The 20,713-nt window shown below is 35.2% G+C and overlaps 4 protein-coding genes across 5 annotated transcripts; all 4 read right to left on the bottom strand.

Moving 5' to 3' along the window:
* Window positions 1–83: 83 nt before the first annotated feature.
* Window positions 84–883, bottom strand: LOC109165882 (pathogenesis-related protein PR-1 type-like). The gene has a single exon (XM_019314859.1). It carries the CDS (start codon window positions 833–835, stop codon window positions 323–325), a length of 513 nt encoding a protein of 170 aa, XP_019170404.1. The 5' UTR covers window positions 836–883; the 3' UTR covers window positions 84–322.
* Window positions 884–9,256: 8,373 nt separating this feature from the next.
* Window positions 9,257–17,554, bottom strand: LOC109165883 (pathogenesis-related protein 1A-like). 2 transcript variants are annotated; one of them, XM_019314860.1, is made up of 2 exons: window positions 17,532–17,554; window positions 9,257–9,999 (listed from the first exon to the last, which is right to left on the bottom strand). In XM_019314860.1, the coding sequence occupies exon 2, from the start codon at window positions 9,995–9,997 to the stop codon at window positions 9,494–9,496; it is 504 nt and encodes a 167-aa protein (XP_019170405.1). In that variant the 5' UTR covers window positions 9,998–9,999; window positions 17,532–17,554; the 3' UTR covers window positions 9,257–9,493. The 2 variants fall into 2 exon arrangements, with proteins under 2 accessions (XP_019170405.1, XP_019170406.1); XM_019314861.1 differs by lacking the exon at window positions 17,532–17,554 and having other exon boundaries at window positions 9,257–10,073.
* On the bottom strand, window positions 13,108–13,879 carry LOC109165881 (pathogenesis-related protein 1C-like). The gene has a single exon (XM_019314858.1). The coding sequence runs from the start codon at window positions 13,862–13,864 to the stop codon at window positions 13,352–13,354; it is 513 nt and encodes a 170-aa protein (XP_019170403.1). The 5' UTR covers window positions 13,865–13,879; the 3' UTR covers window positions 13,108–13,351.
* On the bottom strand, window positions 16,803–20,356 carry LOC109165885 (pathogenesis-related leaf protein 4-like). The gene is made up of 2 exons (XM_019314862.1): window positions 20,349–20,356; window positions 16,803–17,542 (listed from the first exon to the last, which is right to left on the bottom strand). Exon 2 carries the CDS (start codon window positions 17,529–17,531, stop codon window positions 17,028–17,030), a length of 504 nt encoding a protein of 167 aa, XP_019170407.1. The 5' UTR covers window positions 17,532–17,542; window positions 20,349–20,356; the 3' UTR covers window positions 16,803–17,027.
* Between the last annotated feature and the right edge of the window lie 357 nt (window positions 20,357–20,713).

The raw sequence follows: 20,713 nt of genomic DNA, 5'->3' as shown, positions 1-20,713 counted from the left end.
CACATTCTTTTTCAATTTTATTCACTGGTCGATATCTCAAAGAGAGCACTAATGATAGCTACATACTTAATAAATTCTTAAACTAAAGAGAAGAAAATTATATATATTATGTTGATAACAAGATCAGAACATACACTTTTGAAGTCTACATACACTGCTAGCAGCCTCTAGGCCTTGTTTTCTCCATAGTACATGGTGTTTAATTATATATTGCTCAAGCATGCATGCATGCATGGCTGCTTATTTAATTTCATGAAAGCCGTACGTACGTCCGGTAGACCGGTACGACTTGTTTATTAGGGTTTACATGACTGTAAGTTGATCAGTATGGTCTCTGTCCGACATAATTGCCGGGAGGAGAATAGTTGCAGATAACAAAGTATCCTAAATTGTTTCTGCACTGAATCCTAGCACACCCCACCTTTGTCGAGCTCCTCCAAACCACCTGCGTGTAGTGCCCACACGACTCCCCCGGCGGCGCGTTGCAAGAATTGGTGGCGTAGTTGTACCACTTCTTCTCATCAACCCACAACTCCACCGCCCTCCTCCCCGTCATGAAGGCCCCGCTTCCCCATGCTAGGTTTTCTCCGTACCGCCGGTCACCAGAGTGGATGAGTTTGCAATCCCCGGCCCGCTTGTTAGCGTAGCTTTGGGCAACCGCCGCCACGTTGTTGTCCCATGTCATCGGCCCGACGCCGACGGCTTGGCGAGCGGCGTTGTGAACGGCGAGGTAATCTTGAGGTGAGTTCTGGGCATTACAACAAGGAGTTATCACAACCACAAATATGCATATTATGCATGCAAACCAAAACGATGACACTTTTGAAACCACCATTTTTTATTTTTTTTTGGCTTCTCAATACCGGAAAAGATTGATGAATACAAAGTGATGAAGGATGCATTTTTTTCAACTGTATATATAGAAACAGATTAAAGATAGTTTTTTTTTGTTAAAGTTGAAAATTCAAATTTAGCCATAAATACCTACTACAAATCTATTCATAGCTAGACAATTGTAAATTAACTATATGTGGATCAGTGGATGGACCAAAACTATTAAATCTTGGATGAAAATTCATATCACCTATTTATCTAGCTATAAATGACTGCAATATGCATGTATTCTGTATGTGCATATTAACACCTAATATATATCTGTAGTTTTAAACAACAAATTAATCAAGAATATTGTGTTTGATTAAGTACTTAACCTTTAGTACTAAAAAAAAAGCACTTAACCTTTGTTCAACATCTCTACAATTGTGTAACAATAAACCTCACATTTTAATCCAAATTTATTTTCTTACAATTATGTCACAGTATAATTTATTTTCTTACAATTGTGTAACAGTAAACGTCACGTCACATTTTAATGATAGAATTTAGACTTGTCTCTCTACCTTTGTTCAACATATCTACAGTGATCAACCTATGAAATTGCTGAATATATATAATCGCAATTTGCTATATATACTAATTGTGGTATCAATGTGGAACGATATAATTACAATGGCTTAAGATGTTAGGGAAATGACGCCTATTCTGGTTTCTTAATACACTAGTATACTATTGCATGACGTCAAATAAGTTTGAAATTAGTACACCTATTCAACTCTTCTTATCTTTTAAAATGAATTAAATCCACATTAATTGAATCATATGATCAGATAAAGACCTGGACCATCTAGTGGTTTACATCAAATAAAAAAAAATCATACGATTATAGTATGTAGCATGTGCATGCCTGCACAGACTTAGCTCATTGGTTCAGTACGCAGTATTTGAGAGTCGAAATCAATGTTCAAACCTCTACAGTATGTAACAGTGTGGGAATTATGCCGAAAGCGGGCTGATTCTTTGTGCGAAATGCTCTCAAATGTTTTTTTTTTTTTGGGAGAAGAATAGTAGCATGTGCATATTTTTATTTTTATTTTTTTATAAAAAACATGTGTTCAACTATTAGTTGCATTCGGCAAATTTCATTCACGACTTTAAATAAATTGATCGATTTTAGTCCACGTTAGCCATACTATTGATGAATATTGAATATGAATGAGGACTTCTATTTTCAAGGACAGTTTGGTCTTTTAATTGCCTCCTGGCTCCTTATAGTAGTCCTTCACCATTTTCTAACATGAAAAAATATCTGGCAGCCAGAATAACACAATTACCATTTACCAATATAGGTTTTCCTAGATAATTAGAAGAGTTGAAAATATCGTATATTATTGGACTAACTAATGTGTTTATATTTTCTTTTGATGAAGTATAGCTAAGCTGATCGAAACATGAAGCATGGCTCAACCCATGCTCAACCAGTGAGGGCTTTTGTGTAATAAGCCTTGAAGGCATTATTGTCTTTTCCTCTACAGTTAGTTATAACTGCTTTCTTTCCCTTTCGTTTACTGGTAGTATATAGCTTTTGTTTTCTCTACTTGTAAGACTTGAGACTAATATTTGAGTAATGATGTATCATCCTTTCCATACAAAGTATGAAGTTTACAAACCCTGGGAGCTTTGCTGAGCTGATTTGATCATGGTATCAGAGCAGAGAAGAAGCTACGCTGCTGTAACAATGGCGCAAAACGTGACAGGAGGAGATGATCGTGGTGAACAGTCAGCTGGATCATTGAACCAAGGACAACTAAATCAGCACAGTGCTGAGTTCGATGATCCATACTTCCTGCACATTACAGAAAATCCAAATGTGGTGCTGGTCTCTCCAATTCTGGATGAGACTAACTATCCATCCAGGAGCCGAGCCATGAAAATGGCGTTAGAAGTGAAGAACAAGTATGAGTTCGTCAATGGAGTTATTTCGAGCCCTACTGAAGCTGATCCAAGGTATGCAGCTTGGAGGAGATGCAATCGCATCGTGTGCTCTTGGATCTTAAGATCAGTAAGCCCTGCGATAGCTGAAAGCATCATGTACTTCGACAAAGCCTCAGAAATATGGAATGCTCTCAATAAAAGGTATTCGCAATCTGATCCCCATAAGATATCTGAAGTGCAGAATGCGATCTATAAAAATGCGCAGGGAAATCAATCTGTTAACGAGTATTTCACCAGATGCAATTCTCTGTGGCAACAATTGAACACCTTAAGACCTTTGCCTGTGTGCGAATGTACACCTAAGTGTTCATGCACTCTCATGGAGAAGTTACAGAAAGAAAGGGAAGATGACTATGTCATCAGATTCCTGGAAAGACTAAGTGAGGAATATGAGCCTATTAAGTCCGGAGTCCTTGTCATGGATCCAATGCCAGACGTAGGAAGGGTGCTTAATATGACCTTGAAATTAGAAAGGAAAATCAAGGGAGCTATCAGTCAAAAATCTACAGACCTAATTCAAGCTAATGCAGCCCAGAATATGGATGAACAGAGCGTTGTAGCCTACACATCCTCAAGTAATAAAAAGAAGTTCAGCAGTAATGGAGGGAAGAATGTGCCCAAATGCACATTTTGTGGTATGCTTGGACATACCATTGAGAAATGTTATAAGAAGAATGGCTATCCACCAGGGTGGATTCCAGGATACAAAGCCAAACAAAAGGGAAATCAGGAAGGTTCACAGTCCATGAATACCTCTGTGAACCAGGTGGGTGAAACTGGCCTCTCTGATGATCAGTTCCAAAAGCTGGTAAATCTTCTGCAAAATCAGAACAAAGTTAGTCAGAACTCCTCCAATGCTGCTGTTGCTCTCACTAATCATGGACTCACAGCAGATTTTAAAGATCTTGGTGAAAATCACAGTGAAGGTAATCTTCTAATCAATGCTTTTCAGAATTCCCTAGATGTTTGGATACTTGATTCTGGTGCCACAGATCACATAACATGCTCAATAGAATATCTTAAAAACAGTTGTCAAGTCTCTGGAATATCTGTGAAAATGCCCAATGGGAAAACAGCTGAAGTTACTCATGTAGGAAAAGTGAAATTGGATAATAATGTGGTATTACAGAATGTGTTATGCATCCCAACTTTTGCTTTCAATATAGTATCTGCTAGTAAATTAACCAAGCAGGCAGGGTGCAAAATTATTGTGAAGCCTGATTGTTGTGACATTCAGGGACCTCTTGGAAGAGTGGATGGTTTTGCTAAAGAAAAGGAAGGGCTCTACTTGATTAATAGACCTCCAACCAGATTGAGAAGTCAAATGACTGATGAGAAGTTGAAATTACAATGTAATAGTCTTAGCATTGATGTATGGCATGATAGGCTGGGGCACTATCCTGCTAATAAAATCCCATCATTGAAAGGAATAAACATTACTTTTCCTGTTAAGAATGTTGAAATGGTTTGTGATGTTTGCCACTTTGCTAAACATAAAAGAACTGCTTTTCATGTCAGTGATTCCAGGGCTCAGAAATGTTTCGATTTACTTCACATGGATGTATGGGGTCCTTTTGCTGATGCTTCATTAAAAGGGGAACACTACTATCTAAATATTGTTGATGATCATAGTAGGTTCACTTGGTTACACCTACTGAAGAACAAATCAGAAGTTAAGAACATTTTTCAAAACTTCTGTAGCTATGTTCAAAACCAATTTTCTAGCAGAATTAAAGCTATTAGAACAGATAATGGCACTGAGTTCATGATGCCTGCCCTCCTTAATGAGAAGGGAATAATTCACCAAAAGACTTGTGTGTACACTCCACAACAGAATGGAATAGCAGAAAGAAAGCATCAGCATGTGTTGAATACAGCTAGGGCTCTCATGTTTCAATCTGGTCTACCTATAAAATTCTGGGGACACTGTGTTCTGCATGCCACATACCTCATAAACAGGCTCCCAACTGATGTTCTTAATGGAGGAATTCCTTTTGAGATAATGACTGGAAGGTCAGTGGACTATAGTCAGCTGAAATCTTTTGGATGCCTTTGTTTTGGAGCCACTATATCACAAGGAAGACATAAGTTCCAACCAAGGGCAAGGAAATGCATATTCCTAGGGTATCCTGCTCACATAAAAGGCTACATTTTATATGATGTATCTGACAAATCTATTTTTGTGTCCAGGGATGTTAAGTTTCATGAAAAGGTTTATCCATTCAAAGAAGCAAGTTCTGGAAAAACAGAAAACACCAGCACTGATGTCTTGAACCCCTCATTGCCCCTGGTTCCTACTTGTATTGAGAGTGAGTATTCACATTGGAAGCCTACACCTGATGTCCAGTATGCAGATACACCACATAGTAACCACATTAATGAAGACAATGAAGATCTCACAGCTGGCCTTGATTGGGATAATGAGGAGAACAGTGAGGCAGGAGTTGATCATAGTTCATCTCACATAGCTGATCAACAGTGTGATGAGGAAACCATAAATGGAAACAGCTCATCTAGTCACATTGAGAATCAAACCCTCAGGAGATCAACAAGAACCAAAAGTGCACCAATCAAGCTACATGACTATTATTGCCAACAACTGATTGCTGATGGCCCAGAAAAGAGAACATCACCTTATCCCATTCACAAGTATACAAATGTTGATCCAATCTCAGTTAAAGTATCTGCTGTCTCAACATCCCTTGAGCCTCAATCTTATTATGAGGCTGTTAAGAGTGATGAATGGAAGAAGGCTATGAAGTCAGAGATTGAAGCACTGGTTCAAAATAAAACCTGGATCCTAACAGATTTGCCTGATGGGAAAATACCAATTGGATGTAGATGGATTTATAAAATCAAACATAAGGCAGATGGATCTATTGAAAGATATAAGGCTAGACTAGTGGCCAAAGGATACACTCAGCAGATGGGAGTAGATTACACTGAAACATTCTCTCCTGTGGCAAGAATGACAACTATAAGAACCTTCTTGGCAGTGGCTGTGGCCAAGAATTGGGAGATTCAACAACTTGACATCAATAATGCCTTTCTTCATGGGGACTTAGAGGAGGAGGTTTACATGGTCCTTCCACCAGGTTTTGTGGGGGATAGACCAAATCAGGTGTGCAGGTTGCTCAGGTCCCTATATGGACTCATCCTTTCCATACAAAGTATGAAGTTTACAAACCCTGGGAGCTTTGCTGAGCTGATTTGATCATCTTTTCGGGTGAACAAGGAAACCTGCCGCAACAACGACACAAAAATGAGTATTGAAACTTTAATTCACTCCTATATAATAGTTTATAAATCATATATATATGAAAATTGCATAAGCTGCAAAAGCATGCAGGTAGGCGCGTTACATTCAAACTCATTATCTATAACATGATTTATTATTAATATAACATGCATGTAGGAGTTACAAATTAAATGTTATTATTATTATTGTTAAATAATTTGTAGTAACAAGTTGGACCATGTAAACACAACATTTTCAACTTCTTTCCTTACCCATCCAGCAGGGCAGTAATTAACTGTATGTAGATGGACTTTAGAGATGGACCAAAACTATTTTTTACCAAACAAAGCCTTAATAGTTTTGGTCCATCTCTAGAGTCCATCTACATACAGTTAATTACTACCCTGCTGGATGGGTAAGGAAATTTTGGTTTTCATAGACTTATTTGATCACTATTAGTTAAAATAGTTAACTTATCAGTCAATTTTGCCTATTTGATCACTATTAGCTGTGTGACTTGGTTAAAAAAAAAAAACAAATCAATATAAATGTTTGGTTAATCAGTTTTTTGTAATTCCAAAATGCTAAAATTAAAAAAGTTGCTCAAAATAATTTTTTCAATTAGCTTTTTAAGAAAAGAAATTATACTAAACAACTATATCAGCTAACAACTAATTCACCAAACACTTTTCTACAATCAGTTAATGTTATCAACAAGTCATACGCTCTAATCCAATTAGCTAACCGCTATCAGCTAACAACCATTTATCAAACAGGGCCTAAATCTTAGATTAAAATTTCAGTCACATATTATTTCTTTAGCTAATCTATCATTAACAATTTCATTATTCCAATTCCTTTGGTTGTCGTAAATGATGACTGTAATTAATATGTCTTCAACATACGCAAATGACTGGTATAATTAGCCCATTTTAACTAAACTTTAATTTATTCTTCCAAAAGGCTGAACCCAACCTTAAGGGTCCCACACGCCGACCCGATAAAGCATTTGAGAGAATGTAAATCATGGTAACTCAACTGAAGATGCACTAACCAACTTAAACCAAGAAGTCTAATAAATCACTCCCACAAAAATAGAACTTGTACTTTGTAGTTGCCAACTTTCTAACCAACTTGGTTGTTGCACTTTAGCCAAACAATTAAATAATATGAATGATGACCTCTATTTTAAAGTGTTCGAAAATTAGCTAAAAACGTATGTCAAGTTATCATGTTTAATTAGGTCCATCAAATTTAATTCAGGTTTTAAAGTGATGACATGTTTAATTAATTTAATATACTATACACTTAAAACGGATAATGAATGAGGGCTTCAAAATTTCAACTCAAATTCTTTATCGACGCGACAAATAATTAAATTTGAAAAAAAAAAAAAAAAAAAAGGTATATTAGAGTGGAAGCGATAAAAATTGAACTTTGAATATTTTATTTAGAACCGGATGCAATCTACACTGTGTGACTTGATCCTCCTGGCAACACTGGAATTATATATGTTTCGTTTCGTATCCGATAATATAAGAGTTAAAAGTCAATTGAGATCGATCTTGAAAATGGAGTATTGTTTTCATTACACATCTCCCAAATTTTAGATAATATATAAAAGCTAGCTTTATAGAATATGATAATTTGAACTATGAAAGGTAATCCATTATTCATATAATTTTCTACTTTCGACGCCTTCTATAGTCTACACATCACATCTCGTACCTTTTTTTTTTTTTTTTTTTTTTTTTCTTTTAATCCAGAGTTTTCACTGTCGAACACTAACTAATCACCTCGTTGAATTGTAGCCACATCTTTTAGGTATGACAGCTGACCTGGAGATTTAAGGCTGCTCCATACCCAAAGTCAATGATCGAACCCTTAACCTTTGGTGAAAGATGGATGCAGGGTTGGTTTTTAAATTTTTGTGGCCCCGTTCTGATAAAATAAATGAGTCACTACCAAAATCACAATCTTTAAAATCAATACCGTATTTTTTTCTAATAATAAGGTGGTAAAATATTGATGTGCACAAAGAAAAAAAAAAACAAAAAACATATTATGGAATAAATTACAACAACAACTAACAACAATAATAATAATAATAATAATAGTGTGCGCAAACTCGCAATGCAAAAGGATTAAAAAAAGAAGGAAAATGTCCAAAGCTAGAGCAACACTCAAGTTTCAAACCTCTTTCCAAGTTGAAATACAATAAGCACGCGTTCTTAATATTTTCCATGGAACCTTTTAAGTTTAATTGATAACTTTTAGTTTTTATTTCTAAACTAGTTAGGTAAAAATTAAATATTGGGCCCTCTAAAATTTGAGGCCCTGTGCTTTAGCCCAGCTTGCACGGCCCAAAATCTGACCCTGGATGGATGAGTCCGGCAAATTATGTCGTGCATGGTGCACACGGTTGCAAAAACAGTGTCGTTTTGACGGCTGACTTAAAAAAAAATCATTTTTGATTGCCGTTAACGGCATTATGCTGTGCATAATTTGAACTATATATCCAGAATTAATGAACTATATATTCAGAATTAGTGAATTATATATCCATAATCCACACCGGTTACTGGTACTCTGTTTTGGCTTATGGCAGTTCGCTGCGTCTGTGTATATAGAAGGAATGAACTATATATTCAGAATTAATAAACTATAAATTCAGAATTAGAAAATTATATATCTAGAATTAATGAATTATATATCCAGAATTAATAAACTATATATCCAGAATTAGTTAACTATATATCCAGAGTTAGTGAATTATATATCCACACCGAAAATGGTAGAAATCTCGTTGATTGAAGTTAAATAATAATAATAATAATAATAATAATAATAATAATAATAATAATAATAATAATAATAGTTGGTGGAGTTAAACGGTGCCACCAACGACAATGTTACTCCACCATAATAAAACAACATCGTTCGCAACTGTATGCACCATGCACAACATAATGATCGAATGAGTGCCTTAATCCTGCTTAACCATACCCTCAGGTTACATCACGTCTGCTACGTACTTCCAACTACTAATAAGTCAACTTATTTATTAACCCCCACTTATTAATCACAATAGAAAAGATGCATGTTAGACAAAAATAATTGTTTTTATGTATCACACTTATCGATCAACCCACGTACCTGACCATCCTTTTGAGGCAAAAATAATTGTATCAGACAAGATTTATACTTTTTATTTATACATAAAAATTAACATGCATGGATGCATACATAAGCTGCAGAAACAGTATGTAGATTCGTTACATTCAAACACATGATATATATATACCATGATTTATTAATGTATAGCATGCATGCATGGATATGATGTATACATGCATGCATGTATGACTACTTATTTCAAGAAATTCCCAGATTTCACACACACAGGGTTACAAATAAGTTGGATCAGTATGGGATCTCGTTATTAAAATTACCCGGAGGAGAATAGTTGCAGGTAACAAAGTGTCCGGCACCGTTGGCGCACTTAACCCTAGCGCATCCCAGCTTCACCGACTTCCTCCAAACCACCTGCGTGTAGTGCCCGCACGACTGCCCCGCCGGCGCGCTGCAAGAATTGCTGGCGTGGTGATAGTACCTCTTCTCGGCATCCCACATGGCCACCGCCGACTTCGCCGTCAAGGGGCCGCCACCGGCGGCTATGTTTTCGCCGTAGCCGAACCTGAAGCTTCCGGAGTGGGTTAGGCTGCAGTCGGCGGCTCTCCTGTTGGCGTAGTTCTGAGCGTACGCTTCCACCGTGGTGTCCCACGTCATGGGCCCCACGCCCACGGCGGCGCGTGCGGCGTTGTGGGCGTCCAGGAAGTCTTGTCGTGAGTTTTGAGCGTTACAGCACAGAGCCATCGAAAACACAAGCATGCATGCAATGAAAACTGGACTTTTCAAAAACCCCATTTTTGTTTTTACTTTTTCCTTCTCTGAATAATGAAATTACTGATATAAAAGAGATGAAGGGATGAAGTATGGCTTCAAGGGTTAAGGGTATATATAGGAGCTACAAATGTTGTTGTTGTTGTTGTTAAATAATTAATTTGTAGTAAAAAAATTTCAACTTGTTAAAAAAAAAAAAAAAGTTTGTTGTAGTTTCCCTCGTTTAATTTCTTAATTGGATGAAGTTTCCGAACGGTATTAAAAAAATCTCTATTTTTTTTACCAAGGGTTGTGTTGATTAGTTAATTAGGACCAAAACTAATCATATTTGTCCAAGGAATTCGAGGCTGATCACTGAAACCTAAAACCTTTTTAATTAATCTAGATGAAACTTGTATCCCTCGGCGGCAGTGTGAGGATTATATATGTCCAACCTTTGTGTATATTGCCATTTGATCCTGTTTGTTGAGTTATTGTGTCACTATGATTTACATCGTCCCAAATATTTTGTTGGGTCGGGGTGTGGAGAGTCATTGGGGTTGAGTATTCAACTTTTTTTGAGAGAAGAAACTTGTATCATCATATCCTCATCCCATATATTCAAAAAATCTCTTTTATGTTCAAAGGGGGTGGGTGAGTGACTGGAGGATGATTATCGTATTTCTAGTGCAAATCAAAAGCATATAATCAAGTCGGAGTAGTCTTGAGTTTTAATTTCCTTCTGGCCAAACAAACAAAAACAAACTCACTTTTAACAATAAGTTGTTTTAGCGTCATGAAATTACTTTTTATATGAAATTATCCGAAGGTGTGCTATGAGTTTTGTTTATTTGTCACAAAAAAAAAAAAAAAAAAAAAAAAAAAGAAGAAAAAAGAATAACATAACTAATTAGTATATAAATTAACAAATAAAAAACTATAAAACTTGTATAACATATCAAGAATAATGTACCTAGCTACATGCATGAGAAAGATATGTCATATATAAACCCCTAGTAGGAGTTTTCTTTTGTCACCAAAAAAGAATAACATAACTAATTAAAAGAACAACATCATAACATAAATTTTATATACTGTACCAAATTAGAACATTAAAAACTGTTTGATTTACGAGAAAAGCCTACCGTCCTTATTTGAATGTGTGCTATGAGTGAAGTTCGTCTTGTAATCCTAGTCGGCAAAGAATCACAGAGAAATAAATCAGTCTAAGTTACACATAGCTGATAAGCTCAATCCAACCGAGAAGGTCAATTGGTCATGGTGCATGCCATCTTCAACTATATTGATCATTGACTTGGATGGTGCTTGCATTGCAATCAACAAACAACAACATTGCAACTAACCTATTTGTCATCATAGCTTTAACAATTCCCAATTGCATATCTGCCTATGCTAGCAAGATTTGCTAGTCAAATATATCCAACTCAATTTTTATATATATAATTTTTCACATAAAATATAGACTGCCATTTGGTTTTAATCTATGGGGATAACTGGAACTATAAAAATATAACAATGGAAAGATAGGATACACTTAAACAAATAACACAAGTCTCAATAACAGACAAATTATTAATTTTTAGTTTGTTGTCTTAAAATATAAATGGTCAGGCAAATGGTTTTTCCATTGTATTTAAGATTTGATTTATACCATCAAACTTTTAAAGTCATTCTTTGTCCGATTCAAACTTTTAAATGTCCAGTTCAAATCTCCTCGTCACTTGATAAAAAAAAACTATGGTCCACGTGTTGTAACATAAAATGACCTCTAACGGAAGCTCTAGTATCCCGACGAGATCTCTTGTGATTCCGTCCACTGTCGTCGGCCATAACTCTCACCACTAAAACAGCGAAGAAGGATCCGGGTAATGTTGCGTCGAAGAAATCCGACAACGAACAAAGGTTAGGGTAGAAGAGACAAGACGCAATAGGCCGAAGAACTTGAGGGTGAAGAACCGCATCAACCTAGTCGAGAATGCGTAATCGATAAGAGGAAGAAACCAGCGATTAAATCGGAAAGCATCATACGGTTCATCGGCTAAAATCCCCTAAATACTCCTAGCTAGGCCCTAACTACCTAAAATAAATCATAATCAGCCCTAAGATACCAAAAAATCAGTTTTTAATCTAACCCATTGATCACCAAAAATAAATGACCAAGATGGGTTCGTAGTTCTTATCTAAAAAATGTTCATATTTGAGTATATATATATATATATATATATATATATATATATATATATATATATAGATGAGTTCTGGTGTGGGGTTGCTTCCAATAAAAAATTGAGTTAGATCTAAGTCATCGATCAAATCTAGATCAATGAGTACTCAAATCAATAATTTTTTTTTTTTAAATGTGCATCCTCCATTATATAGCCAAATGTACATCATATGTCAAATAATGATTATATTAAATATATCGGCCCTGTTTGGTAAATAGCTATTAGCTGTGAGTTGATTGGGTTAATTATAAGATATAACTAATTTATAACATTAGCTGATTGTAGAAATGTATTTGGTAAAGCTGTTTGGTATAATTTTTTTTTTTCAAAAAACTAATTGAAAAATAGAGATGACAATGTGCCCCGCCCCGGGTGGGGATCCCCGATCTCCGCCCCGACAGAGACAAGGATGGAAAAAATTTCTGGGAAACGGGGACGGGGACGGCGGGGAATATGTGTGATTCCCCGCCGGGGACGGGGACGGGGATGGGGATACCCCTCCCCGCCCCGCCCCGTCCCGTCCCCGAATATATATATATATATATATATATATGTAGACTTAGTATTTTAATTTTTGAGACTAAGAGTTAGATTTTAAATGTTTTTATTGTTAAAAATTACAATTATTTAACATTTTGATTAGGAGTTGAGTGGGGAATGGGGAATCCCTGCCCCCCCCCCCCCCCCCCAATTTTCCGTAGGGATGGGGATGGGGAGTATTTTCAATTCCCTGACGGAGATAGGGACGGGGACGGGGTTGTGGGAACGGGGAAAATGTTACAAAAAAAATTAATTAATCAAACACTTATATTGAGTTTTTTTTAACCTCAAACAATTAATAGTGATTAAATAAATCAAAATTGGCTGATAGCTAACTATTTTACCATGTCAATCATCTTTCCTTAGGCAATAGAAAATTATATTATATTGATAACAAGAACATACACTTTTAGCTAGCAAATAACGACATTGAAGTTTACATACACTGCTAGCAGCCGCTAGGCCTTATTTTCTCCATATTTATACACGTACGTACATGGTGTTTATATATTGCTCAAGCATGCATGCATGCATGACTGCTTATTTAATTTAATGAAAGCCTCCGGTACGGTAAGACTTGTTTATTAGGGTTTACATGACTTTAAGTTGATGATCAGTATGGTTTCTGGCCGACAATATTGCCGGGAGGAGAATAGTTGCAGATAACAAAGTATCCTAAATTGTTTCTGCACTGAACCCTAGCACACCCCACCTTCACCGACTTCCTCCAAACCACCTGCGTGTAGTGCCCACACGACTGCCCCGCCGGCGCGTTGCAAGAATTGCTGCCGTAGTGGTAGTACTTCTTCTCATCAACCCACAGCTCCACCGCCCTCTTCCCGGTCATGAAGGCCCCGCTTCCCCGTGCTAGGTTTTCACCGTACCGCCGGTCACCGGAGTGGATGAGGTTGCAATCCCCGGCCCGCTTGTTAGCGTAGCTTCTTGCAACCGCCGCCACGTCGTTGTCCCATGTCATCGGCCCGACGCCGACGGCTCTGCGAGCGGCGTTGTGAACGGCGAGGTAATCTTGAATAGAATTCTGGGCATTACAACAAGGAGTTATCACAACCACAAACATGCATATTATGCATGCAAACCAAAACGACGACACTTTTGAAACCACCATTTTTTTTTTTACTTCTCAAAGATTGATGAATAATAATACAAAGTGATGAAGGATGGCATTGCTTTCAAATGTATATATAGATACAAAGTGATGAAGGATGTTGCTTGCATTGCAATCAACTAACCTATTGGTCATCATAGCTTTATCAATTCCCAATTGCATATCTGCCTATGTTAGCAAGATTTGAAAGTCAAATATAACCAACTCAATTTTTATCATGAAAAAATAGCTAGGCGCCTGGGACCGCCTAGGAGACCGACAGCCTAGCGCCTAGACGCCGATTAATTGGGGTTTAGGTGCGATTTTTGCAATACTGATTTTTATATATATAATTTTTTCACATAATAAAATATAGACACTATGGTGCCATTTGGTTCTAATATGGGGACAGCTGGAATTATAAAAATATAACAATGGAAAGAAAGGATAAACTTAAACGAATAACATAAGTCTCAATAACAGCCAAATTATTAATTTTTAGTTTGTTGTCTTAAAATATAAATCAAGTGATCATTCGATTCTTATTATATTAGTATAAGATTATTACCATGTCATTTAGATTGGATTTTATTAACTTAATTAATATCAATGCAAAGTGAAATATAATAAATTAAATTAATTTAGATTTTAGTCACTGTTATATACACTATTTTAAAGGGTTATTTGGATTTGGTGCGTACACGGTACAAAGTTTTATACATAATTATGTGACCTCATTTGATTATTTAATACAGTATCAATTCAAAAGTCTTCGATAAATAAAATAAGTTGTGAAGCTATGGTATAGTAACAGATGCAAATTAAACTTGTTTGGAAAGAAATTGAAAGTCAAGGAACCTAAAGTGTCCAAATTAAAAATCGGGGACTAATTTTAGAAAATCACTATAGTCGGATGACCATTGCTGAAATTAACTCATAATGAAATAACATTTTCTTTATAGTCAAATTAAATCAATTATAAACCTTAGATTATATTACAAAATACGTGATAAAGGATGAAATTAAATTCGAATACATAGTGCTACACATATTCATCTTTTGCGTTAACAATAATATTGTTTTAATTTTGCATTATATTAACAATAATATAGTTATATGTTGACCAATCTGATATAATAAAATATAAAAGTGGTTAACCCGGTACAGTCAATTAATTGGATGATCTTCAATTCTTACTTATTACATTTCCAATTATTAAGTGTTTCATGAAAAAAAATGATATTATTTTACCCATATAAATTTCCATTCCCTAATATTTTCTTTCCATTATATAATTTATATTCATTATTGTGTGTTATAAATCAAGTGATCTTGATCTCAAATACTTTTAATTAAATATTAAACAAGCCAAATATATATATATATATATATACACACACATATAAGCATGTGAATGTTACTGGTCCTATTACATTGTAGTATCTGTTCATATACTTTCTCAACCTACTGAAACACAGAGAACCAATAACGCCTCCACTAAGGCTTGAACTCGTAACCTTCCAAATGGAAGTCCAACCCGGATACCATTAGACTACATAGTCTTGGTAAACAAATTATATATTTATATGAAATTTTACATATACATTTCTATAGAGCTCGAGCATTGAATATTTAGTGAGATTTTAGGAGTGCGTACGTGTATGAATTTTTTGGTAGACTTCGTGGATGAAGATGTAAATATGTAATATGTTGTCTTTGACGACCAAGGCCATTTATAGGTAAAATAAAGAGAATGTAGTGTGTACGGTAATATAATCATGCCTCTTTATATAGTAATGAAAAAAGGTTAAATACACTCCTAAACATTACCTGAAAATCAATTAGGTCACTAAATTTTAAAAAAAAAGTTCAATTACACCCTTAAACATGTCATATTGAGGCAATTAGATCCAATTTACCGGTAACCATGCAACAGGTTACCGGTAAATTATTGAGGTTGACTGCCGCTAAAACTTAAAAAAAAAAAATCACCGAAAAAAAATTTTCCGGTTGTCTTCTCCTAGAGAAGACGACATGACTGGTCGTCTTCTCCATTGGAGAAGGCGACTGCTGGTCACCTTCACCGGCGGAATGTGACTGGTGACCCGCCGGAGTTGGCGATCGGCGACGGTTTGGTCGTCGCCGGAATAAGAAATGACCTGCAATTGCTGGTCATTTACTTGTTCTTGGACCTAATTGCCTCAATATGACATGTTTATGGGTGTAATTAACATTTTTTTAAGTTTAGGGGTCTAATTATTGACTTTTCAGGTAATGTTTATGGGTGTATTTGACCCTTTTCTCTATAGTAATTGAGAGCTAAGGACTTGTGATCCACTGGCACCAAGTTGCTCTCCTTTGTGGGAGGTTATGGGTTTGAACATTGTAACAGAGTCAGTCGTACTCAACAAATATAAGAATTGAGAGGGATGATTTATACTCTTTACTTACATAATAATTACTATTTAATACCCTCATTTAATTTATAATCAATGTCTTAATTAACCTCCCATGCTACTTTAACAAATTTTTTTTTTTTTAACTCCATCTCTCCTTGCCTGGCCTCCATGGGTTAGGTGTTAGTATGTTTTCAAGGCCTTCATGAGTTGTACTCAAAAAATATAAGAATTGACAGGGATGATTTATACTCTTTACTTACATAATAATTACTATTTAATACCCTCATTTAATTTATAATCAATGTCTTAATTAACCTCCGATCCAATGCTACTTTAACTATTTTTTTTTAAGGTACTACGTACTTTAACTAGTTAACTCCATGTCTCCTTGCCTGGCCTCCATGGGTTAGGTGTTAGTATGTTTTCAAGGCCTTCATCGTCACCGGATCTATGTTGTCAATAGGTGTTTTGTAAAAGTGTTGGCACTAATTGAACTCGCGAACTTTTCATATGAAAATAATGATAATTTACTTATCTGATCACCCAAGACAAAAATAATATTTTAAGTATCACACAACATTTATAATCTTTATTTATACTCCGTACATAACAATTAACATGGATGCATGCATAAGCTGCAGAAACATGTATGTAGGGGCGTTAGATCAAACCTATGATCTATACCATGATTTATTAATATAGCATGCATGCATGCATGTATGACTACTTATTTCAATAAATTCTCAGATTTAATTTCACATACATAGGGTTACAGATAAGTTGGATCAGTATGGGATCTGGCCAATATAATTGCCCGGAGGAGAATAGTTGCAGGTAACAAAGTGTCCGGCACCGTTGGTGCACTCAACCCTAGCGCATCCCAGCTTCACCGACTTCCTCCAAACCACCTGCGTGTAGTGCCCGCACGACTCCCCCGCCGGCGCGTTGCAAGAATTGGTCGCGTAGTCATAGTACTGCTGCTCGGCAACCCACATGTCCACCGCCGACTTCCCCGTCAAGGGGCCGCCGCCCGCGGCTAAGTTTTCGCCGAAGCCGTACGTGAAGCTTCCGGAGTGGGTGAGGCTGCAGTCGGCGGCCCGAATGTTGGCGTAGTTCTGAGCATACGCTTCCGCATCCGTGTCCCACGTCATGGGCTCGACGCCCACGGCGGCGCGAGCGGCGTTGTGGGCGTCCAGGTAGTCTTGTGGTGAGTTCTGAGCATTACAACACAGAGCCATCGAAAACACAAGCATGCATGCAATGAAAACTGGAATTTTCAAAAACGCCATTTTTTTTCTTTCTAAAATCTTTCTCTGAATGATATGATGGAATCACTGATATAAAACTATAAAAGAGATGAAGCAATGAAGTATGGCATCAAGGATTAAGGGTATATATAGGACTATAGCAGCCTTAAATGTCACTATTATTATTGTTGTTAGTTAGTTAGTTGTTACAGTATTAAATAATTTGTAGTAACAAGTTGAACATCTATCGTGTAATCACAAACTTTTCAACTTGAGGTTTCTGAGATTTTTTTTTTTTTTTTTTAAAAAAAAAGTTAGTTTCCCTCGTTTTATTTCTGTGGATGGAGTGTTCAAACGGTATTCAACAATTCTCTTTTATTTTTTTGACCAAGTTTTTTCTTGATTAGTTAATTAGAACCAAGACAAATCATAATTGTCCAAGGAACTCGAGGTGTATCACTGAGATCTATAATTAAGCCAATTTAAACTTCCATCATCTTATTAACATCTCATGAATTCGAAAAATTCTTTTATGCCCGGAAATGGGTGGGCCGTAGATCGATTATAGTAACAGAAGGTCACGAGTTTAATTTTTGTCAACACTTTTTCAATTGAACTTGTTACACAAAATTCTTAATACAATTTATCACTTCTATATCATTTGTGGGCTATATTTGTATGTGGTTGCAGATTTCGTATGCCATCCAAAAAAAAAATAAAAAATCTCTTTTATCGTGATTTTCATAGAAGGATTTGTAGGCGTTGAGATAGTCCCGTGATTTTTCATAAACCTCCCAAATGGTTAGAGTACAATTATCATACTAGAAGATCACATATTCACATCAATATTCTTTCGGTCAAACTTAGCGTACATAATTTTTTTAGTATGGTTTTCCTCTCTATGTGATTTAATTTGTAATTTATTACATTGAAACGGACAAGAATTTAGTCTACGCATACACTCGAATAGTGGAGGTGAATTTCTCTTGTGTGACCAAAAAAAAAAAAAAAAACAATATCTATTTTAACAATTTGTTGTGATAAAAGCAAGGCTATAAATCAATTTACACGCGCGCATCCGGCCCGCATGTGATAAAATTACTTTTTGTATGACACATTAATGCATAATCCATATTAGTAAATAAATTAACAAATTTAAAATAAATTATAACACCTATATAGCATATCAAGAATAAGTTAATTGTACTAGTTGCGTAGTTGGTTTCTCACGTCACTTAAAAAAAAAAAAAAAAAAAAGTAACAACAGATAAGAAAGATTTATTCCATGCATACCATTCGGTGGTGGCTATGAATTTCTATTATCACCCAAAAAAGCATAACAAATGTAAATTTTATACACCAAATAATAAATTACCAAACCATAAGATTATATAAAAAAACTCTTTAATTTAAACGAAAACTCGCATCCGCTATCGAAATGTGCTCGATGAAGGCAATCTTGTGACCTTAGTTGACCAATGACTACAAAGATCTAATTAATTAACTCAGACCGAAGAAAGGCCAATAAGTTCCCACAAAGATTTAAAACTCGATCAAAAAAATGTTGGATTATATATATTTACTCATCAAATTTGATCTTAGCTTTGTCCCATCTTCAACTATATTGATCATTGACTTGGATGGTGCATGCATTGCAATCAACACACAACAACAACAATGCAACTAACCTCTGTGTCATCATAGCTTTGACAATTCCCAGTTGCATATCTGCCTATGTTAGCAAGATTTGCAGGTCAAATATATACAACACAATTTTTATATACATGTTTTTTCACACAAAAAATAGACTATGGGCCTGGCCATTTTATTTGGTTCTAATATAGGGATAGCTCGGATTATAAAAATATAACACTGGAAAGAAAGGATAAACTTTAAACAAAAAACATTAGTCAATAACTGCCAAATTATTACTTTTTAGTTTGTTGTCTTAAAATATACATCAAGTGATCATTTAATTTGATTCTTATATTAGTAAGATAAGAATATTACCATGTCATTTAGATTTTATTAACTTAATACTAATGATCATGCATGCCAAAACAGGGGTGCAAACAATAAACAACCAATGAGAAACAATGTATAGTAGTATAAAGATATATAACATGATAAACAAAGTATAATGTAATCAAATGAAATAATAGAATGAATTAAATCTTGAAACCTAGGTATGAATTCTTTGAATACAAGCTTCAATAATATATGTTAAAAGAAAGCTAAATTTAAGTCTATTTTCATTAGAAAATAAGTAAAGAATGGTTCAACATTGACTAGAGACATTCAAAAGAGGCCCAAACCTGCCCCCCCCCCCCCCAAAAAAAAAAAAAAAAAAAACTTCAATTTGTGCTTAAATATTTAAGACAAAGTACAAAGCAACAACTAACCACAAGAACAGTCATGCAAACCACCATTCATTGTTCCCAAACTGCCCAAGAATGAGAACCAGGACTCAAGATAGGCAACCCGGCCCAAGATAAACGATCTGGATCAAGAAGGCGATATGTCAAAAAGTCCCGAAAACTAAGATTATTATTATTATTATTATTATTATTATTATTATTATTATTATTATTATTATTATTATTATTATTATTATTATTATTATTATTATTATTATTATTAGGGGAGAAATTCGAATTTTCTAAATGTTAAAACTTTTGCCCAAGTCCTATACCTCTATATATCTATCAATGTTCCAATCCGCAATTATGGGTAGGATTGAATCCTGTAATCACCCATTTGAAATTGTAATAGAGGAATCATCATACTATATAGTAGTTGGGTACCTCTATATATATATAAAGATATGTATTTTTGTAATTTCTCAACCTTCTACTTAACTTTTTCCTCCAATTTTGAGGTAACATTGATATTTATCAATTTTGTCACGAAGAGACTATATTTATCACCAATATGACAATTGAGAAACTAAATGTGTAAGTTCTAATAATTTGATACTAAGTTATCTATTTCTCCATAATTAACGTGGTGTTTGGTTGAAAATTTTTGTATCCTATTGTCAAATTTAATATACATTACCATATTTATTTGCCACTTTTGTAAATCTATTATTTGATTTTCATTACTCTTCTCAAACCTACTTTTAAACATTAGAATAAAAAATTAGGAAGAAAAAAATAAACTAAAATAAAAAATCATTCTCAATGCATTTGATATAGAACTAACTTTAATATATATATATATAT

The sequence above is a fragment of the Ipomoea nil genome, unplaced genomic scaffold, assembly GCF_001879475.1.
Source record: "Ipomoea nil cultivar Tokyo-kokei standard unplaced genomic scaffold, Asagao_1.1 scaffold3069, whole genome shotgun sequence".
Lineage (NCBI taxonomy): Eukaryota > Viridiplantae > Streptophyta > Magnoliopsida > Solanales > Convolvulaceae > Ipomoea > Ipomoea nil.
This window is presented reverse-complemented; position numbering and strand designations above follow the sequence as displayed.